The 25,519-nt window shown below is 42.9% G+C and overlaps 1 protein-coding gene across 1 annotated transcript in view; it reads left to right on the forward strand.

Moving 5' to 3' along the window:
- Nucleotides 1-3,551: 3,551 nt before the first annotated feature.
- Nucleotides 3,552-25,519, forward strand: part of LOC145412063 (uncharacterized) — a 111,186-nt gene continuing 89,218 nt past the window's right edge. Inside the window, exons 1-3 of the mRNA XM_080281981.1 lie at nucleotides 3,552-3,609; nucleotides 6,609-6,701; nucleotides 8,032-8,563. Of these exons, the coding sequence (XP_080138107.1) occupies nucleotides 3,552-3,609; nucleotides 6,609-6,701; nucleotides 8,032-8,563 (683 nt within the window). The remainder of the gene's footprint in view (nucleotides 3,610-6,608; nucleotides 6,702-8,031; nucleotides 8,564-25,519) is intronic.

Genomic DNA, 25,519 nt, shown 5'->3' on the forward strand with positions numbered 1-25,519 from the left:
CAATTGAGTTATAATCTCTCTCTCTCTCTCTCTCTCTCTCTCTCTCTCTCTCTCTCTCTCTCTCTCTCTCTCTCACACACACACACACACACACACACACACACACACACACACACACACACACACACACACACACACACACACACACACACACACACTAACCTGATAGGGCCTGTAAGGATTTGTATCTGAGGGTTGGATGGGGTTTATTTCTCACATAACACACTCAAGGTCGACTGAGAATGGCCACCCTCGTTTTAAATGTCGAGAGTGAGTAGCTTAGCCTCGGGCCCCTACGCTCCTGATGAGGCAAAAGAACTGGATGACTGATTGATTGGATGGTAGGGAGACTTCACCATACTGAAATTAATATGGCTTCATTTTTTCTTTCGTTCCCCTTCCACCTCTCCCCGCACCTCCACTCCTCTTCTTTTCCCTCCCTTCCTCTTCGATTTTGCATATCTCTGTCAGTCACGGTGGCATTATTGCTAGCCAGTCCTACTGCTGATCAGCTTCGCTCTCGCTTCATCAACCACTGATCTCACAATCAGTTCATCTGGTCTCGATTCCAATCCGCATGAAATTTCTCGTCCACCCTCTTCGACCTCTCTTTCATTCGGTGCAGGATCTCACGTCCAATCCCTCTGACCTCGCTTCCACATCCTGCAGCCTCAGTTTTATCTCTTGGTCTCGTTACCGTACCCCTCGATATCTCCGCCTCCGATCTCATTTCCAACCCTTCTGATCTCTCAACCACTTCACTAAGATGGTTTTTATTCTCTCTGTTGTTTTTATACCACAAAACTGTTTTATTCATCTTAGAAGACAAACCTCCTCCCCCTTCAGGGAAGGGGTTAGAGAGCCATCATTAACTCTTCCATTACGAAGTGTCATCCCTTATCTGAATGAATTATCTGCTGATTAAAAAAAAAATGAAATACATCATCGCAGAGAAGAGGATAACTACATTCCACCTCATCCCCATCCCCTCCTTCACTCACCCCATCCATCCCACCCCTCACCCTCTTCACTTCCTCCTCCATCCCATCTCTCACCTTGTTCAGCCCCTCCGGTCTCCCCATCCCTTGAGTACGCCTCGACCGTAGCGTGTTATTGACTGCTGAGATGTAACACTGGACCAACAGTAGAATATGATGCAAGTCGCGAGGAACTGCTTTAGAACGCACGTAGAACCATAACATTGTGCCACGGAGCTACGGGAAATATAGTGAGGTTCGTTTCTGGTCTGTGGCTATTAGTTATCCTGTGTTATTTTTCCTTCATAGTTGTGTTGTTGCAATATACGAGTAGGGTAGAGGTCTCACTCTGCTCTCTTTTTGGCTGTGTGTTTCTCTTTTTATCTCATTTTGTCTTTTGTCTGAGTGTTGTCCCCGTGTCTCTCTCTCTCTCTCTCTCTCTCTCACACAACACACACACACACACACACACACACACACACACACACACACACACACACTTCAGACTCAACGCACCCACGTACCTTGTCCTTTGGTCGTTCTCTCTTTTGGTCACATGTGGGAGGCCATTTCCTTGATGGCTGCTGAATTTTCCGTGAATGAGCCAATCAGGGACGAGTGTTAGTGTGACGTAAGGCCTCTCATTACCAAGAGTGCCCGTGATTATTGACATTTTATTAGCCCTAAGCAATAACGTGATTGTTTTATGTGATTGTGGTGTGCTGCAGGAGTGCTTTGAAGTGCGGTATAAAGGTGATGAGTATAGTAAGGTGTGTTTATGAAGTCTGTAGTTTATGTGGTCGGTGGTATGGATGTTTCAGAGTGCGGTATGATGTGAAGAGTGTAGTGTGGTGTGGTTGTGTAGAGGGGAATGGTGTTGTGGAGTGTAGTATGGATGTGAAGCGAAATTTGGTGTGACTCTGAAGTGTGATATGGAAGTTGTGAATTGTGTTGTGTTGTGTTTTGTTGGGGTAATGACGAGGGAAGTGATTGACGTGATGTGTTGTACGGATGATTATGTGGTGGTGATGGGGTGTTGTGCTGGGAATGCATTTTATGTAGAGAGGACGTAAGAGAATGGGAAGATAAGCATAAGTGTTTTTAAATGGGTTATGAATGCAAGGAGGACGAAAACAGAAAGAGAAAGTTGAGGATGATTGTTTTTTTTCGGGGGGAATCTATCAGTCTGTCAATCCATCTCTCTTTCTATCTGTCTGTCTGTCTATAGTTATCTGTGACGGTATATACGACGAAAAGAGAGGGGAATGATGAATATGAGTGATTTTGAGAGGGATATGAGAATAAAGAGAGCAAAAAAGATAATGGGAAGATGAGCATCAGTGTTCTGAAGTGGAATATGAGGGTAGTTATGACGAAAGTAGATGGGAAAGGCGAGTATAAGTATTCATGAGTAGGGTAAGAGAGACGAGTGTTTGTGTGACGTAAAGGGAGTACTAATATGTTCTGTGCTCACTGTAACTGGACCTAATTCCCTCTTGTCCGTCTCATACGTTTTAGTGCCCCAGAGGACTTTCGTGATTGCAGGTTGTCGTTGTGAAGTGTGGTAGGGGAGTAACGGGGTGTGGTGTGGTGTGGGTGAGAGGTGTGATGGTAGTTGTGGAGTGTGGCGTGGTGGGGTGTGACTGAAAGGTGTAATGGTAGCTGTGGATGTTAATTTGGAAATTAGGGTACGGTTATTGCAGAGTGGATCTGGTATGTTTGTGAAAGGGGACATTGTGGTATGGGTTTTGTGGAGTGAGGGCAGTTGTTGTAAAGTGTGTTGCAAGTGCTGTAATTTTACGATGAGAGAGGGGAACTGTGTACTAAAGCAACGCTGTAATAGAAGGTAAACATACAAAAAAAATCATGAAAACTGTGAAAAAATGAAAGTGAATAATTCATGCACTGTCACTGATGAATAAAATAAACAGGACAAAAAAATATCCACACCTTTAAGGGATGGCAGGGACACTCCAACATTTTTATTCTCACTTTTGCCAGCGAATTATATTTTTGGCTCCTGTCTGGAATTTTATTATGGTTGACACGTGCGATATTTTTCTTCATCTGTGGTAGGCGCGGTAATAATTAATACATATTCATTTAGCAGTTTCGCGGTTATGGACGAACGTAACTATTTTATGCTAAAACCTGGTTAGTTTTGTTCATCTGAGAGAAGTGCTTTTAGTTAGAAGGTTAAATGCTATTTCGATTAATCTTTTGTTGCCATGGATGCGCTGAGAGATTTTATTCAGGCTGTCAGTCGATGATCCTCCACAACTGAGAGAATTTCTACCAATAAGAGTTATACCAAAATTACATTAGATGACGTAATTTATATAGATAGATAGATAGATTTTTTTTCTTTCTTTCTGCAGGGGATTATATTGATTTTTTTTTTTTTTTTTTTTTCTGTAAGGATTTGGTATATCTGCCATTAACCCATTCACTTACCCGAGATTTAATGGAAGCATGAGTAAAATAAAATGTCATCGTAGTGAACGGGTTCGGCCAAGCGTGCGTGGGATATCGCACGACCGACTCATATCTCAGTACCTTTGACCTTTGACCCGGATGGCAGCTACAAACATACTAGAACTTTCTCTACCCAGCCCTCAATTCCCTGGTACACGTAAGGGGGCCGTGTTATCGTTGCCTCAGAGGATTTCGTAACGACTCCTCCTCAGCGATTTGTTCTGCACCTCACACCTCACCCAGTTCAGATCGATGGCAGCTTTTGTGCTTTACTCTTGGTACGATTCAGCAGTTTTATGCAGCTTAGGGAGATCTGTTGCGGTAAACTGTTACGCAAGACTATTATCTAACACACCCCGTTCGAGAGAGAGAGAGAGAGAGAGAGAGAGAGAGAGAGAGAGAGAGAGAGAGAGAGAGAGAGAGCAGATTGTAGCGACAGCGGTGTTGGGTTACATTTTTCTCTCTCCTGCCACCATTACCGCTTGACCTCCCGCTATTGGGCTCCGCTTTCTTCTCGCCGAATTAATTCATTCATAATACAAATCTATGTCAAACCTTATCACCAGCATACAGTATATCCCAATGAGGCACAGGGAAGTTGTCCTGAATGAGATAACTCCAGCATTTATTCAGTATAGACGGTGGTTATTTGTGCCTAAGTGGTGACATGTGTGTGCCACTTTTCCTTCTCGGTGGACTGCTGGGTTACGGAAACGGACTGAGTAATTTATTACTATCAGAGACCTTTTTCTTTTTCCCCAATTTGTATTTTTATATGTCCGTCAGTCTCTTAAGTGATCATTTGGTTTGCATAGTGGTTAACCAGTAATGGCCTAACTGTTTTCAGGTGGTGAGTTAGTGAGTGAGTGCTTAATGAGCTGTTTGATGACGTATTAGGGATTGCAGGGTTAACTATACTTTTTTAAAATCAGAAACTGGAGCAGATTTTTGTCTATTGCAGCTTATTTCACGTAGATCAGTGACAGAATAAGACAGTATTAGGTCTCTGCATCCTGTCCACAGCACTTATTTGTGACAGGCATCATATTCTAACGTTAATCTACTTCTGCCGCTCAGCAATGAAGGTGGAGTCGAAGTTAAAGTAAAGAGTATTTAGTAATGGCCAAACTCTCTGGTTGTGAGTGAGTGAGTGGTTAATGAGTCGTGTAAAGACGTGTTTGGGATTAAGGGGCTAACTTGTAATGGTTAATTGTTTTCAGGTGGTGATGGAGTGAGTGGTTAATGAGTGTGTGTAATTAGGTTAGTGGGGTGAGAGTGCCACTTAAGCCTAGTTCCCTCCACAGGCCAGCGCTGTCAAGGAGAGTAATCGCCTCCCCTACCTGCTTAATTCTCTCTCTTCCTCGTCCCTGTTCACTCCTCAGTAAACTGTTTCTCTTCTCACTCCTCTCCTCCTCACCCCACTGCTGTCTCCTACTCATCCCACCTATGTATCACCTCACCCCACTTCTCTCTTCATCATCTCCCTTATCTCCCCATCACCCCACTTATCTCCCCATCATCCCACGTCTCTCCCCGTCAGCTCACATATCTCCCCCTCATCTGGCTTCTCTTCTTATCACTTCATTTCTCTTCACCTCAGCCTACTTCTCTCCTCCTCAGTCCACTTCTCACCTTACCTTTTTCCTCATCAGCCCCCTTCTCGCCGGCCCACTTCTTCCTTTCTCAGATAAAAACAAAATCCTTTAGGCCTAGGAAAAATAAAACACAAGTCATCTTAGGCAAAAGGCAAAAAGGTGATATCATCGTCATCATCATCATCATCATCCTTAATTCACACCTAAAATGCTCGGGTACGTTTGGGTTCGATAAATGCTTCCTCTCACTCTTCTAGTTTGAAAAGTCCCTCCTGAGTTGAATAGAATGTTCCGGAAGCTGCACGAATAGAATGATAATGACGCCATCTTGGTACAAGGGGTTAAAGTGAATAGGATCGTCCGGTGGTAAATAAAATAAGATGTAAAAGGCAGCGTGTTGAATGGGCAAAACGAACAAGGGTAGGACGAGGGAGCCACGAGTTGCATCCCCCTCAGGCCCATCCCTCCTCCTTCCCCTAATCCTGATTGTCATTTAAGGGGCAAGAGGCTCCTGGGGGATGAGAGTCAGGCTGTGAAATGGGGCGAGTGTTGGCAAGTACAGTCCCATGCAAAAGTTCCGTTCCTCCTCCTCACCCATATCATCACTTTACTTTGGGTAAGCTTGCATTTAATCACTAAAATCTGTCTGGTTAGATAAGCAGTTGCTTTTAACCAACTTCACCTTCCAAGCTAATATAATGTTATGAGATACTGAGAGGAAAGAAGAGGAACAGAACTTTTGCAGGCAACAGTACATGGTGGTGAAAACACCCGGCGAATGTACAGGGTAAGATGTATGACCATAAATAACTGTACTGAGTGAATGGGTTGAACTGCAATCAGAGGACGTATTTTCTGGTATATTCTTGCTTCCTGCAGATTATTTTTTGAGCCGTAGACACCTTTCTTTTCTTCATGTGTGTGTGTGTGTGTGTGTGTGTGTGTGTGTGTGTGTGTGTGTGACAAGGGCTACACATATGTATGTTCATTAACACCATCACAACCAAATTTCTCTCCCTACGGAAAATAGATATAAAAGGTGGAGGTAGAAAGAAGAATACAAAAAATCGTCACGCGAGGTTTATTGGAAAAATATTTCAGTTCTCTCTCTCTCTCTCTCTCTCTCTCTCTCTCTCTCTCTCTCTCTCTCTCTCTCTCTCTCTCTCTCTCTCTCTCTCTCTCTCTCTCTCTCTCTCTCTCCATCATCATCATCATCCAAATTCTAACCCAGAACTAATGAAGGTGAGGTAGGATCCATATATAAAGAGAAAGCGAAATATTAGGGAAAAATGTCAGTATTATGCCCATTGAAACGTTATCGTTGAAGAAGGCCTCCATATGTTATCATTTTCTCCATTTTAACAACTAATGTCACTGTGAAATGATGGTGAATTAACACAATCTTTTCTTCCCTCTTTGCAGCAGCTGAGAAAGAACTACCGACAACTAAGAAGCGAAGGGAGCGAGGGAGATGCAGGAGGGGGAGGAGGAGGAGGAGGAGGGGTCGGCGCTCCCTTCGAGACCATAGCCAGGTGTTCGGATCAGCCCCCTGGAAGGAAAGGAGGCAAGACGACAGCGGATCCCCCTCAAGAGAGAAACAGGAGAGGAGGAGGAGGTGGAGGGGGAGAGGTAGCGCCCAGAAGATCGCCCTCAGGTCAGATTGTTATTAATGTTTTTGTTCCCGCTGACCTGTTGCGTACTGTATGTGTCCATTGCCCTTCACTCTCTAGATCATTATTTCTTATGTGTGCGTGAGGGTGCGTGCGTGCGTGACGTCATATATTGATCTAGCTTGATGTGCATGGATCTGATGCTTCTAATGTGGACTGCAAGGATCAGAAGTAATAAATAACATACCGTATTTGATCCTTTTAGTCCTCTCTTTGTTTTGAAGTACTGTAATATCCGACACACGTCTCACTTATGTTTGGAGGTGCTCTTGAATCTTGTCACGCACCCGGCCAAATCAGTGAAAGGATTACAAGTAAGACCCTGCGTGAGGATCACAGAGTCCAACGTTCATATCTTCCGGAATGACAGGGTTTATAATGCTTTAGACATGTGGTGCTATGATGGCGCCAGCTGGAGTGACGATCACGTTGTTATGGGGGCATCGGTTTGAATCACCCAGAGGCAGCTGGAAATTATTAGTTCATGTTATGCCATCATGAGTGTACTTCGGCCACCTGCCCTTCAATCTTTCTACCACACTGTTTTATTAAACTTGTCTGTTTCACTCACTGCACTGATATACTCCCAAGATTACCGCGTTCCTCCTTTTCTCTTGACCCATGTAAAGTGGAAAATTATTTCGCATCTTCCATGCATGAGGTCCCTTTGCTTGATTTAGCACTTTAGGTTAGAACGTTCTTAGGTATTTTATTCAGGATAACACCAGACGATTTTGTCCAGCTTGCAGAGAGCTAAGTAATGTCTCATTCTTTATTAGGGACACTGAAGTTATTTTTTTTCAGGCTAATACCAATCCATTTTGTTCCGCTAATAGGGATCCTAAGTGTCAGAGGACTAACGAAACTGGTAATATTGATGACGTACGTGATAAATAGTGCCTAGTAGTTGTCCTTTTGATATTTCAAAGATTAACTAAAAACAAGAATACAAGAATCTAGCAATTAAGACATCGTTATAGATAACACCGTATAAATATCAGCTGGGAGATCGATTCCGCTCTGCTGTATTAGTGTGGGTGAGGCGAGTGTTGTGTGTCGGCTGGGAGGCTGCATGATATATTCTGTTGGTGACAGTTGTGCCTGACACTGCCTGCTGTAAAGTTATATCCCCGTGGTGTTAGCTCAGTCTGCATGGCTGTGTGGACTTGTGTTGTCAGCTGTGTGTGTGTGTGTGTGTGTGTGTGTGTGTGTGTGTGTGTGTGTGTGAGAGAGAGAGAGAGAGAGAGAGAGAGAGAGAGAGAGAGAGAGAGAATCAGTGCCCCGTCATGACTTGATTTGTTTACTCTCTTGCAGACCCTCTCAAACCCATCAAGTTGAAGATGATCCCCCGCAACATACAGCTGGGTCGTGGCACCCCCGTCAGTGTTGCCAATAACACCAACGGTGGGGGGGGCCGCCCCACCTCCGTGCCTTGTGCCCCGGCCAGTCTGCCCCGCGCCTCACACACGGCGGTGGTGCACGCGGGGGGGACGCACACCCTCCTTCGCAACCTTCCCCAGCCCTTCTACCAAGGCGCCCCCTCCCTGGTGCAGCGGTGTGGCCGTCGCTGCAGCACCCCTCAGCCTCCCCTCCTTGCTGGCTGTGTACCTTTCCCCCCCTGTGCCGCCCCCCGCTCTGCCCAGACGTCCCCCTCCGGCCCACGCTCCCCCCGCCTCACCTCCAGCAGCAGTGACCCCTGGAGCGTTATCGTTCCCAAAAATCGGGCACATAGCGTCGGAGGGGTCATCCCCCCCGGCGAGATGGACTGGCTGCCCGCCCCCTCACCCTGCTCCAGAAAAAGCTCGTGGTCTTCCGCGTCCACCGATAACGACTCCTCGCCGTGCTGGTGAGTACATAATTATAATGCCTCTACTGTAGGACCAGCTGTGTCGGTAATCAGCTACAAAGACTGGATGTGACACATGAATGAAACCTAATTTTCAACCACTTTACCTCCGTGTAAAATTATTTCCATCTCATTTATTTGTTTGTGCGCTCCATTCAAAGGCTGGAATCCCTATTGAGAACAACTGTTTTTCATCCATCGTTTGTTGAGACTGTAGGAGCATATACGTGCCTTGATTAATTCTTTTCTATAGTCGAATATACTTTTACTCTCCCTCCGAAAGAGATAAGATGCCGACTCTTTACAAGTAACTACAGTACTTGGCAATTAAGTATATGTGGCTTAGACAACAGTAAGTTGCTTTGCTGCTGATACCCTGCCTTTACATCTGTACCATAGTACTCACTTCAGTAATTTTCTTAGTAGTTTTGATAACAGTATTTATTTCCATGTTCATATTACTATATCGTATTTATGATTGTTTCGGTATCCTATTTTTGATATTATGCCTAGTAGGGCAAGAGAGAATCTTATGGTAGAGTTGTGTTGTACCCTTTTTCGATCATTGATATTAAAAAAAAAAAAAAGACTTCCCAGGATGAAATACCTTGTCTTCTCTCCACTTACCATCACAAACTTGGCTCGCTGGTATGGAGAAGAGCAGAGTGAATTCACCTCTGGAATGCTATGAGTTTGGTATGGAAGACTGGGCATACAAGGACTGTTATTTTTATTGATGTTTTGACTCTTTATTCTCTTTATCCTTTTGTGATATTTAAATACAACTAACTGCACTGAAATAATAAATGGGATGATGATAAGATGGGTGGAAGGATAATACAAAAAAAAAAACGGTAACTTTCTTGTTCTTTATCAGCGTCCTGGTGGAATGACCGACTGTTTGTGTACCAACAGTAGCAAGGGTTTTTTTCAGTTCTGATTGGCGTAAGTCTTCAGTGTTAGAGCTATAGAGGCGTTGTATCCCGTTGTGAGTACCTGCCATGTGGCTTTGAGTGTTCGTTATGGGTGTGGTACTTTGTTTTCATCATGTCAGCGTCATCTTTTCAGTCCTTAGTTTTCAGTAATTTCCTTAGGTGCAGGATACCTTTGAGAATTATAAAAGTACCAGGATCTGAAACCCGGAATAAATGCAGACATAGAAAGACGGTGTTATCTTCGGCGACTTTGCCTCAGATGCGACGTAATAATGAGTGAAACCAAGATGTGTTAAAGACTGGCACTTGAGTATAACAGGATGCGGGGAAAGAATAACGTGCCGACCTCTCGTAAGTTGCAAAGGACTTCAGTGCCTGTCTGAAGTTACTTCCTACATCAGGTTTGAAACACTTGAAAGAGACTTAGGAAAGAGATTACAGGAAAATCAGAATATCAGTTTCAGGAGAATTATCTTCGACGAATAATACCTACATTGATTCAGTGGCTATAACTGAAATAAAATCGAAGCTAACGAATGAATGGAGATGCATCTTATTTTCGCTGAGCCTCTCAAAATATATACCGGTATAGTTATGTTACCGTCTATCGTGAATCGCGTTTTTCATTATTCTGTATGTGACCCTAAAAGTAATAGAGGGAAATGGGTTTAATATGATTATAATGATGTTTGTGCAGTATGATGACTGTAGCAATGACGCTGATAATTATGGTGATGATGGGGGTGGTGATGATGATTTTGATGACGTTCAGGATGACAAAAACACCTAAACGTAATCTCATCCCGATAATACTCTTGAACCATACACAAAGAAACCCGTTCATTATCAGCTTCCTTAAGATTCGTTGTGTATCTTTGTTGTCATCAAGGAAAAGGTGTTTGTTTTATACGTCGCTCTTGATGATACCGATTGTTTTACTTTAGTATGTTCTGATGTTATCGCTGTTCTTGTATTACTAGTAGTACTATTACTACTTCTACTACTAGCCTACATCTAGTAGTAGTAGTAGTAACAGTTGCAGGGTCTATATTTATAGTGATCCTCTCTCTCTCTCTCTCTCTCTCTCTCTCTCTCTCTCTCTCTCTCTCTCTCTCTCTCACTAATTACCGGTGATGATGGATTGCAGGTAGAGCCCCACAATAACGAGCCTAATACTCCCCCAACGTGTTTTTGGCCACGCCCTAGTGCTTGTCATTATTAGCATCGTATACGCATCACTGAGGCACTGTTAATTATGAGGGATTGATCATTAGGGCACGCCACGCTGGTGATATTGGTGGAATGGTAAGAGGAGCAGAAATCATGGTATAGATAATAGTAAGAGCCACAGAAACAACATTATCAGTAAAATTACTAACAGTATTAATAATAAATATAATGAATGCATGTATTTAGCTTATATCCTAGATACACATTATACCGTGTATGCGTGTGATTATACATATATACCTGTTGTATATATATATATATATATATATATATATGGCTAGTAATTGGTTTCATTCCACTCCCGGAAGCTTTCCGAGTCTCTCTTCGGTTGATTAATTAACTGTTCCATGCATCCCCAGCTGCCAGGAAAAAGTTTGTGCCTGCATCCCATGTCAAACAAAATCCAGGCGTATGAATGCATTGCGAGTATATCTTGTTCTTGCTGCTAGATAAAACATTTAAATAGAGCTTTACAAGACTTCTCCTCCTACTCCTCCTCCTCTTTCAGGTGTTCCTTTTTTTTTATTATTATTTTTTCATGTTCATGCTCTTGTTTTTCATAATCTTCTTACTTTTATATTTTTTTTCTTTCTGGTAATCTTTTTCCTTTTTTTCTTTTCTGTTCTTTTTTTTCTTTTTCTTTGTTTTCACTTCCATTTCTGTTTCTGTTTTCACCTCCCTTTTTTCTTTCCTTCCGAGTATCTGCCACTTCATTTTTTCCTTCATTGCATTTTGTCGTATTGTTTCATTCTTTCGTTTATTTAAGAAGCTACAGTCCATTTTTTCCCTTGATGCTCTTTCGTGAAATATGGTATCTTTACTGTTTTTGTCTTTCATCTCCTGTATTTTTTTTAACATGCATTCCATTCTTTGATCTTGTAATATTCTTGTACTTGAGATAACAATCTGCATTCCCTTTATCCTTCGCTTTTCTTCATCCTTCTCACTCCTGCTATTCATACTCCTTTGTTTCATTTTATTTCAGCTCACAGGCTGCACACTCTCCCTTTCTCCACATACAGTCTTCATTTCCTTCTGTTTTCCTTTACTCCTATTTACAAACTGCCGTCCCCTTTTCTCGTCCACTTTTGTTCACGAATGGCATTAAATTTCTTCGTGTTTCGCTTCCCTGCACTTCTCTTTTTACTTAATTCTTATATATTTGCATGTTACTTCTACGCTTATTTACAAACTGCCTTCACTTTTAGCATCCATTTTGGCTCGTTTTTCACTACTGTTATTCATGTTCCTTGCACTTTAGAACACAATTTGCTCGTCCTTTCATCTTACGGGTTTGTTCTTTATTTTCGTGTTTACCTCTTCGTGTGGAAACAAACTGCTCTTTATCATTCTTTTTTTTTTTTCTCATTTACAGGCCTGCATTTCTTTAATCTTCCACTTACGTTCTTGTTTTTCTCTTTCTCATTGCACTTTCACATACAATCTCTCTCTCTCTCTCTCTCTCTCTCTCTCTCTCTCTCTCTCTCTCTCTCTCTCTCTCTCTCCCCCTGAAGAGATTGACAGATAGATAGATATAGATAGATAAATGGATAGATAAATAAATAGATAGATTAGTACATAGATAAATAATATATATGTCTGTCTTCGTCCCCTTTATTTTTGGCCAAAATCGTCCGTAAATTCTCCCGCTTCTGTAAATGTTTGTTATACTGTTCCTTTTTATTTTCAGGCTTCCCTCCCTTTCATCCTTCCTTTTATTCTTTTTCTTAATTCATTGTATTTTTTATCACTCACGTGTGCTTTTTTATGTTCCCCTTTTTCCATCTCTATGTATTTCACCCTTCAGTCTTGCAGTTCTGTTCTTCATGCTTTCCTGGTTTACAATTGGCTTCCGTTTCATCTCATATGTTTTTTTCTTGCTTTCCTCCTTGCCATTACTTCTTCCTTGCACGCTTGATAAAGTTTTCTTGCTTCACTTTCATGCTCCCTTTTTATTTTTGCTTTCTTTTATTTACACTCTGCCTCCTCTCTTGTCCTTTTAATCCCTTTGTTTTGAACTCTTGTTTTATATTCCTTGTTTTTCCTCCCTGTTCCTCTAGCTTTCCTGTTCCCTCCTATTTACAAACTAGTGTACCATCTTATTTTTCCTTCGTTACTGTTGTCATGCCTCACTCCTTTATTATCTTCCAATTGTGTTCTTGGTCTCCAGTTTACATCCACGTTTGTCTTGCATTTCCGTTCGTCTTCTTCCCTTTCTCTTTTATTGTCCACTTTTGTTCAGTTCGCTCCGCTTTCATTTACGACGTGCCATCCCTTTCATCTGGTACATTTGTTCAGGCCACATATATTTACAGACTGACATCCCTTTTATCCTCCACTTTTGTTCTCCTTGTTTTCCACCCCATGTTTGTCACTGCAATTTTTCAGTGTTATTGTCCTGGTCTGCCCTCTGCCTCCATCCCCCCTTTTTCCCACCCCTCAGCATATTCCTTCCTCTTCCCCTCCCCTCGCCTTACTCTCCACTCCTCCCCCTCCCCTCTCCTCATCCCCCCCTCCTCCTCCTCCCCTCTTCCATTCCTCCCCTCCTCCTCCTCCACCTCACTTCTCTCCTAACCATCCCCCCCTTAACACCCTCCTCCCTCCTCCTCCTCTCGCCTATGCTTCTCCATATTTTCTGTGTCTCCCTTTCCCCCAACCTCCCTTCCCCTCTTCTCATCGTCTTCTTCTCTTCTTCCTCCTCTCTCCTCTTTTCCCCCTTTCTCCCTCTCCCTCCCCTCTCCTTCGCCTCGCCGAGCCCACCCTTACGAGGCTGCCTTGTTGGAAATAATGAAGAGAAAGAGAGAGAGAGAGAGAGAAAGAGAAATTAGAAGGAAAGGAAAAATTATGCGCGATGAGGATGGGGTGAAGTTCAGAACACATTAACCCCTACACTATTTTGACGTCTCTTATTATTTCATATTAGTATCCCAGACCATTTTCTTCCGCTCAGGAGTGATTTTTCAAACTGTGAAGGTCGGATGCAGCCATCATTAACTACTTTACTCTTAAAGAACTCTCCCTTGGCCAAAGAAAAAGAAAAAAAAGAAAAAAAAAAAAAGTCTTCTGGTTGCAGCGCATTCACTTCAAAATAACTCTCTCGAACTGAAGAGATTATCAAGAAAATATGATCTTATCGCCTCCCTCAAAACTCCTCCCCCTTCTTTTTTATATACCTGACTTCTGACCTTCACTGAGGAGAACTCTTTTAAACGGTATACGTCTAAATGTGATGGTAGAAAAAAAATCTCTAATTGGACATGAAGTGACTGAAGTAAAGGTAAAATGCACTTTGTTCTGTCTCGTTAGACTGCGATGGCATCATTATATTATTTACCAATGCCATATTGTTTTATTCACTTAAATAGAGCGTCTTGTGTGTGTGTGTGTGTGTGTGTGTGTGTGTGTGTGTGTGTGTGTGTGTGTGTGTGTGTGTGTGTGTGTGTGTGTGCGCGCGCGCGTGTTTGCAGGATGGTATGAATGTGTCTTTATGCACGTGAAAAGAAGGTCAGAGTGGCCCTGAAGGAGGCTGACATATTGGCGATGTCTTATGGTATCGATCCACTTGCATTATACTGAGAATTGGTGATGGGGCTGGAGGAGGGTGAGGGTTGGGGTAGATATAGGTGGGGAGAAGGACAGGGGCGGTAACAGGGGGTGAGGAAGGGGTAGGGTAGAAAGGGGGTGGTGAAGAGATAAAAGGAGTGATGTGGAAGGAAAGGGAGGTGGGTAGAAAAGGGAGTGATGGGAAAGGGGAATTATGAGTGAGGGAGAGAACGAGGAGTAAAAAGGTGGTTGTGAGAAGTAGTAAGGCGATAAAGGATCTCACTAAGAAGACGGGGATAGTAAGTTGGTGAAGAGGAGAGAAGGTTGAGGGGGAAAGGGTTTGAGAAATAGTGTTGAGAAAGGGGGAAAAAGAGGTTGGGGGAAAGGGCGATGAAAAGAGAGAGAAATGGGGTAATAAGAGATAGAGAAAAGAATAGAAAGGAAAAGACAGGCGGTAGAAAGCAACAGGATGGATAATGAAAGGCACAGAGAGGAAGAGCAAGGAGGAAATATGGAGGGGGAGAGGGGAGAGGGAGGAAAGATGTGATGATGGGAGATATAGGAGAGGACAGTGGGGCCATATGTGTTAGGTGGGCACCAGAAGAGAGGGTGGGAGAGGGCAGAATGGATGGCTGGAAGTATAGAGCGGAGGGGCGAAGATGGATGATGGGAGGAAGAAGTGATAATGATATTGGGAACGAATGTGGGTGTTGGGGGGGGGGGAGAAAAGAGTGATAATGATATTGGGAACGAATGTGGGTGTGGGAAGGGGAGGAAAGATCGGATGTTGGGAGACAGAGAGGACGGCGATAGAACGGGGAGATAACGGAATAATAGGCAAGAAGGTATGATGGAAGACAAAACAAAAGAGCGTTAGGGAAAGATGATAGAAGGGAGAGAGAATTTGGAGAAAGAGGAAAGATGGGTTATAGGAAAAAGTGAAGGAGAAAGGAAAGGTGCTGGAAGAGAGAGAATTGGGTATGGAGGGATGGAGGGAGGCAGGGAAGAGGAGAAAGGCAACAAGAGACGGTATTCGTAGAAGAGAGAGAGAGACTAGGATTAATGAGAGGTAAAGATAGATCCTGATATAGAGGGAGGAGAATACAGGAAAGGGGAGATTCAGGGAGGGACGGTGAGCGAGAGAAGGAAGAAAAGGAAAAGAAATCTGTAGAAAGCAAAGGGGAGGAAAGTGGTAATGATACAAGGAAAGAGCGGTAAAAAGGGTTGGTAAATGAGGTAAAAAGAAGGAGATATTATTAGGGGAACAAAGGGGTTGTAAGAGGAAAGGAGTTCGGAGAAGGAAGAAATAATGTCATGAAAGGAAAGAAACGGAAAGTAGATTACGTGTGAGGATTGCAGAGAGAATGGGAAGTAAAGCAAAAGTACAACGAGAAAAAATCAGATGTGGTGTACGGAAATACCAGAGTGAAGATTATCTGAAAGGACAGGAGTCAGAACAAATATGAAAGACAAGAGAAGCCTTGGCAAGGGGATGGAATAGTCGGTCAGTTTGGGAGAGGAACAGAAAGAAGAGTGAGTCGGATAATGAAGAGAATCAGAAGGGATGGGAAAAAGTGGGGACTGGACTCGATAATAGACGAATGTGTTAGAAGTAGAGAGTAGGTTATGTCAGCTGATGGTTTCGCCTAGTGACGATTTTACGGTTTGGCCGCATTTTGCAGGTCACATTCACCTATTCAATCTGATTATGTTTTTTCTGTTCCTAAAGTGAGATGCTTTTCGAACTGGAGAGGTCAAATGTAGCCTTCATAAGATGCTTAACAACAGAAAGTCTCCCCTAACACTTAATAAAATCGACTGGAAATGGAATGAACACTTGTGCACACCAAAACGATGCCACCAGATTGAAGGTGTCAAAGGTTTATGGCGTGTAGGAGGACTGTTGGGCCTTAGGGAGCGGGCTAACAAGTCTTATGCCCAGAGTTATCCACGTAAAAAAAAAAAAAAATACATGAGGTCAGCTAATTCTCTTGTTATCTTACGGGTCAATGCTCGAAAGAAATGATGAGCAAAGACAGCTACTTCGATTGTGCAGTCATTGCCTTTATTTGCTCCAGCGATGATTGGGTAGTTATTCTCAGTGATTAGGGCAGATTTTCTTGCATGCTGGACTAAGAATATTCTCTCTCTCTCTCTCTCTCTCTCTCTCTCTCTCTCTCTCTCTCTCTCTCAGCCTGCGTGTGTATACTGTATGTGTGGAATCTCTGTCATCCTGTCTTTGAATATATGCATGTAGTCTGTCTATTTATCTATCCATCTATCTGTATTCACCTGGGTCTGTCTATCCCTCATGTTTATTCCTACTCCTCTTTTCCTCATGTGTTTACTGCCCTAGCCGTTCTTAGTCATCCCGGTCCTACCCTGTGATGCCAACCGAAAATAGCACTTTTTTTTGCCCTCTAATTAATAGGCTGGGAAAGGAGAGGGTGGGAAGGTAGAGGAGAGGAGTAGAGGGGAGAGAAAAATGGACAACAGGGGAGGGGAAGAGTGGGGGAAACAGAGATGAACTGAGGGGAAGGGAAGAGTGACGGAAAGAGAGAGAGAGAGCCAGATATCCAGGGGAGGGAAAAGATGAGGGAAAGCGATAGATAAAAGCTGATAACCGGAAGAGATGAATTGTAGGGAAGAAGGGACATTCCAGAGGATGGAAGAAAAGAAAAGACAAAGAAGGTATTACCTCTTTAGCGCAGTTTTTTTTTTTCTTTCCGTGTCATAAGATGCCAGGTATATGGCTATAGCGCGTATTTACTCCTTTATTCACATTTTGCGAAGGACTACCTCACCCCGTCCGTCCAACCCACTGTGCAACTCGGATCCATACAGGGTGCACTGTCCCGGCGCTACTCCACCGCCTGCTACCATACCACCATGTGCTGGTCAGTTTCTTGTATGTTGTGGAGTCGGCTCAGTTAGTGTTAACAGTGTCTAACCTGCTTTATTTCTTCATTTCCGACCCCCATTGCCACACCTACGTCCACACTAACACGATACCCTCAGGTGAGATTGTAGTGGAGCGTTATTCAGAGGCCCCCCCTATATGTGAACACTATTCTGTCGCCAGCGCTTCCTCTCATACAACATCCGTCATCACAGGATGTACCCAGTACCAGCCTTCCAGCCCTCCCTACCCCCCCATGCACCCACCCTACCCATTTTTTTCCCTCCAACATCTTATTAGCACGACATCCATCTTCACAGGGTATACTTACCCGGACACGATACACCATCCACTCGGCCTGAACAGACCAACTCAACCTGATGGCCTTGGCACCTCCAGCTCGAGGGTCTATCCCAAGGAAGCCTGAGGTATGAGGAAGGTCAAACTGTAAGTAAAAACTGGAGGAAGATACTGCTGCCATCTCGTGAGTAGGGCACCTCGGCAAGAGAATGGACATGGGAATTTAAAGAAAGGATTTGAGGCTAAACTTACAAATTTTTCGTAACACCCACTTTCGTATCTCTTCCCTTACTCCTCGCTAACACTTCGTTATTCCCTGGTGGCCTCTAATGACTGTGTTTCCTCGAGTCTTGGGACCAGCAGCATGATGGTAGGTAATGAAGGCACACTCGTAAGTTTTATGAAGACTTTTTTTTTTAAATATATTCTTGGACTATAACAAATCGTCGTTACGTAAAGAAACAAAACGTTAACCATTGCTAGGGGTTATAAAATGTCTTCAAGGACGTAGCATTTTATTTGCTATGAATAACACAGCGGTTTCATAAGAGGTTATAGTATTCGCACACACATACAGTCACACGCATGCATACAGTACATACATGCGCATACACGTACATATACATGCACTATACACACACACACACACACACACACACACACACACACACACACACACACACACACACACACACACACACACACACACACACACACACAGCATATCACCCTCACTTGCCTCGCCAGCTTGGGTGTTTAAAGGAGAAAATACGCAGAAGACAAAAAGGGAGAGCAATACTTGACAAAATATTAATGAAACGGCAAAACAACAAGCACACCTATACGTAGAAGATGGCACAGGAAACTACAGGTAGATATAACGTGAATTACATAATTTATACAGTACATAGAGAATTACAGAAAATGCTTGAAATGGCTGTAAGACATTAAAGCGCAGGAAAAGAGAAAATGTTTGAGGAGAACCTGTAAATATGATGATGAGGTGGATAGGAAAAGATAAGATAAGGAAATGCGAAGCGACGGGGAAAGATTGGGTGTACGAGAGAGAGAGAGAGAGAGAGAGAGAGAGAGAGAGAGAGAGAGAGAGAGAGAGAGAGAGAGAGAGAAGGAAGGAGAAAGGGATGGTAAAGGGAATGAGAAAGAAAGCGGGAGGGGAAAGTGGGACGAGACGGTGAAGACAGGGACAAGGAGGGAGGGAGAGAGGGAGGAAGGAGAGGAGGAGGGAGAGTGGAATGAGAAGATCAAGGGAGATTGAGAGAGGGAAGGAAGTGAGAGTAGGAGGAGGAGGGGAAGGATAAGAGAGAGAGAGAGAGAGAGAGAGAGAGAGAGGTGGGAGGAGGGAGGAAGGAAGGAGGGTTGGAAGCTCTGATTAGTAGGAGGACGAATCAGGAATTTTCTTATGCTTGACTGGAAAAGAGGATTTAATCTTGTGTCTGGAGTGCAGTGGGTGTATGATGGAGTGTGGAATGGAGTGTGGAGTGGAGTGGGAGTGTGTTGATGTGGAGTGTGGAATGAGGTGTGGATTGGAATGGTTATGTGAAGTGGTAGTTGAGTGTGGACTGGAATGGGAGTGAAATGAGGTGTGGGTTGGAATGGGATGTGGAGTGGTACTGGGTGTGGGTTGGTTTGGCTGTGGAATGGGGGGAGGGTGGAGTGAAGTGGGTGAAGAGTGGGGTGCCGAGTGCTGTGGCTGTGGAATGGAGCGTGTTGTAGAGTCGGTTTGGAATGAGGTGCGTGTGGAGTGGAGTGGAATGGCGTGAATGTTTGTGTAGTGTGGTATGGTATGGATGAGGATGTGATGTAATGAGTGTTTCCTATGTGAAGTACAGGTGGTGTGCTTTGGTATGAAAAAATGTATTATAATAGCGGTGGTCCTGTGTAATTATGTGGGGTGGATGTGGCGTGATGCTGTGGAGTGGGTCTGGTATGATATGGAACGGGTCTGGCATGATGTGAAGTGGATCTGGTGTGATTTTGTGAGTGTCTGATATGATTACACTGGGTCTGGTGTGTAAGTAGTGGTGTAATATTTCTCAGATTTTTACTTTATTTCGCCTCTTCTCTTATCTATTATCTTCCTTTCATTACCCCCTCTTCCTTCATTTACCCCTTATGTTTGCGTCATCTAATTCGTCGTATCTTTTCGTGTTATATCTTAGTTCTCTTTATTTCTCCTTCTTCACATAGCTCCTCTTCCGTCTAATATTTACCTCATTCATCTCCTCCATCCTTCACCTCAAAAATCATCATCACATTTTCAATTTTTTTTTTTCTTTTTAGATTTCTCTTTCTTTTCGTCAATGTAAACTTCTCTGTCATCTTCCTCTTGTTCTGTTTTTCCTTCGTCATCTCCACATGTCAGTTTCATTTGCAGCATCTCCATATATATATTTTTTTCTCCCTTCCGTCTTCGCTCCATGTTTTTTCTATCCCAACTTGACATTTAATTTCCTCCTGATTCTCTCTCTCTCTCTCTCTCTCTCTCTCTCTCTCTCTCTCTCTCTCTCTCTCTCTCTCTCTCTCCTCACCCTCCACCCTTCTCTCACTTCCTCCTCTTGGTGGCGGAGGTAAATAACAGCATGTTTGGAGTTCAGATCAGGGAGGCAGTGGTAGGGAAAGAGAGAGAGAGAGAGAGAGAGAGAGAGAGAGAGAGAGAGAGAGTGTCAGGACTGAGGTGTGGAAGCATCATTCTTAGCGAAGATTATCCTCCCTCTCTCTCTCTCTCTCTCTTCCATAATGTGTGTGTGTGTGTGTGTGTGTGTGTGTGTGTGTGTGTGTGTGTGTGTGTGTGTGTGTGTGTGTGTGTGTGTGTGTCTGCTTATGAACTTATTTATAAGAATTGTATTTATTGCTTATATCCCTTCTTTCCGGTTGATATATAATTTTAATCTCCATGTTGCAATGTTTTTATTATTTTTACGTAATATTTGTTTCTTTTTGCCCTTAGCTTTACTAGAACAACCCCCACTGTTCTTTTATCTTTTCACTTACCTTTTGTCTCTCTTGTTTATCTGTTACAATATAAACAGTCTTACGGTGCGAACAACTCTATGCTTTTATTCCAGCTACAGTAAGTACCAATGCCTGACGTTTTCATTTGGTTAAAAGTAAATCACAGGAGACTCAGAGTGTTCATAATTCCACCATTCGCCCTCATGATCGGGACAACTCCAGTACGGCACTTGATTCCAACTAACGTCAGACTATTTCCGTCAGTCCTGAGTGAGTTGTTGGACCGTAAGTGGGGGTTAATATTTTTCTTTAATCTTTTTTTCATTTTCCTCCTTCCACCCTGGTTTTCTTGCGGCTGCCTTATTCTTTCACACATCATCATCTTTCACGTCCATCTATCTTTTTCTCCTCTGCGTTGTGTCTACTTTGCCATGCACACCATCAGGCTCACTGTCTCATTTTTCATAGTCCTCTTTCTTCTATCCCCCAGAACCCTTTGTCCCCCTCCGTTAGTCTTCCTTCCTGCCGCATTACATGTTTTTTTTCCCTTTCTTCCTGTGCACCCTTCTCTTCCATGCTTTTCCCTCATCGTCCTCCCTCCTTCTTCCATTCTTCTTGTATATAATAACCAGCTTTCTTCTTCTGTTTTTTCCTATATTTTTTTTCTTTCCTGTTTACTCTCTTTCCTTCTTTCTTTACTCCTTCTTTCTCTTCTTTTCCCCCTTCTTTCCTTCCTTTGTTCCCTTTGCTTTTCCTCTGTTGTCCTCACTACCCTCCTTCCCTTTGCAATCCGACTCTCTGTCCTTCCCCTTGTCCTTTTTATAGCCTTCTTCCTCTCTCTCTTCTCCACCTTCCCCTTTTCCTCCCCTCTTCACCTCCTCCCCCCTCTCTCCCCCTCTCCCTTCCTCCTCCCCTCTTCACCTCCTCCTCCCTCTCCACCTCTTCTTTCCCCACAATTTATCTTTCTCCCCAAATGAAGTCATCTAATACCGTAATTGAAGAGGAGAGAGGGAGGAGGAAATATTGTAAAATAAATAGAGTAAATAAGAGAAGGTAAAAGAGGGAAGATGGGAAAACGTGTGCAGTAAGAGAGAGAGAGAGAGTCAACAAATTTCGAATCAGTGTCAAGTGCCTTCTCTCTCTCTCTCTCTCTCTCTCTCTCTCTCTCTCTCTCTCTCTCTCTCTCTCTCGTGAAATATGAGTTATTGAGTGAACTGGAACGTCAACGGGAGTGCTTGACAAAGGAGAAAATAAAAACTTCTCTTTTAAAAATTGTGTGTGTGTGTGTGTGTGTGTGTGAGAGAGAGAGAGAGAGAGAGAGAGAGAGAGAGAGAGAGAGAGAGAATGAAATGGAGCTGCGTTTTAGAATGATTACGATGGAAGTTAGGATTGAGAGAGAGAGAGAGAGAAATGAAATGAAGCTGCGTTTTAGAATGATTACGATGAAAGTTAGGATTGAGAGAGAGAGAGAGAGGGGGGGGGGAGGCATGAGCTCGTGAGTGAGAGGGGGAATTTGTGAGTGAGAGGGAAAAGTCAAGGTAATAAAAACTGCATAAGGCTATTCCACTTCGGCGAACCCAATTATTGTTTCGCTGTTACATCGAGCCACACACGACAGACAGACCAAGATAAAACTGCCGCTGATAGGAGGGCTGAAAACAATTAGGCCATTATGAATCAATTAACCTGACATCAAAAGAGGCTTGATTTCCGGAAGTCATTATAAGTTGCCGCCACGCTAATCAGTTACATTTTGTAGTGGCCATGGTTCGAAGAGGATCATTAATTATAATTGCCGTTGATTATTGGTGCAGCATAAGTCTTCTTCCTCATAATTAACCCTATTAAAGTACCATTATTGTCTTTTATCCCATTCTCAGTCCGCACCTCCCCCCCCTCCCCGGTGATTACAATTTGGTAAGTGAAAAGATTATTGGTTGTTGTTTACACATTGTAGAAATGATAGCCACATATTGAAATTGCGCTGATTGTGAAGATGAATTAGCTTTGGCCTGACCTAGACCCTCTTTACAAAAACACAAATTAAATTTATGGCTGCAATTTCCACCATTTGAACTATTCAGTGCAAAAGCGAAATAAGAAACCTTTATTTATCGTGTGTGTGTGTGTGTGTGTGTGTGTGTGTGTGTGTGTGTGTGTGTGAGAGAGAGAGAGAGAGAGAGAGAGAGAGAGAGAGAGAGAGAGAGAGAGTACTGTGCTTTGTAAGACCAGATCATCCTATACCGATCTAGATTATGTGAGCCTCGTTGGCACACAGAAAAGTAACTTTGAATCTCACGTTTTTCATGTAACAGATTCCGTTTCCTCTCTCGTTTCATTCATGGTATTCCTAGGAATCGCATTCATCCAAAGCAGTTACAAGCTGTGCTAAGTATTGCCTCCGTCGATATTGTAAACCTACAGCTCTGACTTACCGAAATAATAACTGCATCCATTCCACCTTTACAGTGGAAAATACCAGTTTTCATGAGGTTAGTAGTTTTATTTTCTGACAAGCATCTAAACATGATTTTTCTCTGCCACTGACTGAATATGAAAGATTGCATTTAAGTAAAAAACAAGTTGCGTATAAGGATGTGACCGAGTTGTCATGTGTTACCTTTCTCCAACAACTTTGATCTAATTTGGGCCAAGCTTTATGAAAGGTTGAGGGTGTTGGAAGGGGATGACCTGTTGTGTTTTAGAACGAAAGATCAGAGGTCAGAATCACATGCCAAGATAAGCTTAAACAGTTTTCTTTTTTCCCGATTTAAAATAAAGTTGGTGGAAAGGTTGAGAGTAAGGCAGAAACGAGTGGATTCAGTTTTGTGAATATACATTGTGTAAGGCCACAAAACAAGGTCAAAGTTTGTCAGAATCTATTGTGCATATCTTCATTCATGCTGAATAACAACTGGAAATCTAAATGCATACTTCCTCCGTGACTCTGCGTCCGTTAAGAGTGAAACATATTGTTTTCTCAGAAAAATGTTAATGAAAGTTCCCGAATCATAAAATGTTAGGCTTAGTTTGTAAGCATAGACAGTGAATGGATTGTGCAACGCAGACGCTACCTCCAGTGATCTTGAGATACAGGTAAGGGTTGCAAATGCTTGAGAAGAACGTCTCCCTTTGAAAAGCCCGTTCATTGCGCATGCCTAACGATTGAGGAACTTAACAACAAAGTATATCAACAATTTGACTTCTATGACTCACACAGCTACATAAAATCGTATGGAGTCAGCTGGACTAAGTATTGAAGTTGGCCGGAACATTAGAGGTTAATGGTACAAATATTAACATTCAAGCTCCTATGGCTTGGTCTCGGCTGATGAAAGTACTGTAGTTTGAGAGCTGTAAAAATAGTAAAGGTTTCCTGATGATGAGGTGGTTAATTACAAGTATTATTAACTCACACATCCTTGGAGAACAGAAACTTACTGTATTGGTATGAATGAAATATTGGTCGATTAAGAGAGGAAACTTTGGCAAAATCTTCACGAGAATTGACAGGAGAGCGATAATGCATTTCCGGGGAGGCTAGAAAATGGGAAGACAAGAAGAGGCAGAGGAAGACGGTGATGCACTCTGACAACCTTACCGAAGTACGAGGCCAACAGAAAACAACGACACATTCACTAGGCTGGGTAAAACAGGGGAAAAGGGTAAAGACATAAGAGGGGAATAATGATATAAACTTAGTTAATGACCGAGTGGGGGGAAAAAAGTGGGGAAAATGAAGGGAGAGGCCAGACATTAATTTTGTAGGGAAACCAGTTTGGCTCAAGTGACTTCATGACCTGGTAGGGGATTCCGTGACTTACTAGGGATTGCAGAAACAGACTCGGTGACACAAACTGGGTTGCGATAAATTGAGGAAAAAGAATTGGAACTAAATGATCTACTGGACACAGAATTACGGAAAAATGTGATGGAAAGTGATTGGCTCGATGGGTTGGTAGAGTGCGAAAATAGTTAATCACACACTATTTTGGCAGGGATGTATTGGAGAAAAACAGTCTGACTCAGGAACTGGGAAGGGAACGCCAAAACAGATGTGAAATGTGAGTGACTGACAAACTGCCCAGATGAATTCATGCAGTGACCAAGAAACTCGGTTGTTAAATAATGAGGATACAAGGCTAAGAAATTTAACTCATTCAGCTCGTGCGATTTTTCGCACTGTGGAATGAAATCTTATTGGCGATAATATGGGATACGAACGACTACTCTGTGCTACAGGGATCAGTGGAGGATGCTTCTAATCTCTTTGTCTTGAAAAATTCTCTCCCAAGCTGATTGAACTCATCTGGAGGTGATCAGAATACAGTATAAAAACATCCCCAGGCAGAGGGTGAAGATGGAAGCAGATTTGGAAGAGAAATTCCCGAAAAACAGGATTAAAAGTTTAACTCATTGACCAGGCGGGAAAAACATGTGGATAAAGTGTGTGTGTGTGTGTGTGTGTGTGTGTGTGTGTGTCTGTGTGTGTGTGTTAAAAACTGGTTGGTTGCGAGGGTAAAAAAGACGTGGAAAATATTAAGGGGGAATAATTCTCTCTCTCTCTCTCTCTCTCTCTCTCTCTCTCTTTCAGCTCCGGGACTGGGGAGAGGAATATATTTACTCCTGAAAATCAAGGACGAATTTTGGCGAGGTGTGTGGGATCATATAGAAAACGTATTCACAAATTTTCCTTAATTTAACGCACTGAACTAGCGGACGTCCTTTTTTTTTTTTCTGTTTTTTTTCACTTTTTTGTAACCGATGTCACTTTATACTATTCAGCTTTGTAGTTTCCGCTCTTAGTGAAGTAGTAATGAATGATAAAACTCTTCTCTCAGCTCCGAAGACCCTACAGATTTAAATGAAGTCGCTGCAGACAAGAAAAATATAATAAATAGAATGTCGCGCAACAGCAAAAGTTAAGGAAAGTCTAGGGTCGTTTATTTATGCTTTTATCTTCACTCGTACGCCTGTCAGTATCAAGCATTTCACATCCAAACGAGTGACTAATAACCTGAAAAACTGCAGCCAAAGTAAATATCTTCCGCAAATATCTGGCTGCCATGGAGACTT

The sequence above is a fragment of the Coenobita brevimanus genome, chromosome 92, assembly GCF_032717465.1.
Source record: "Coenobita brevimanus isolate Jiangsu-jjx chromosome 92, ASM3271746v2, whole genome shotgun sequence".
Lineage (NCBI taxonomy): Eukaryota > Metazoa > Arthropoda > Malacostraca > Decapoda > Coenobitidae > Coenobita > Coenobita brevimanus.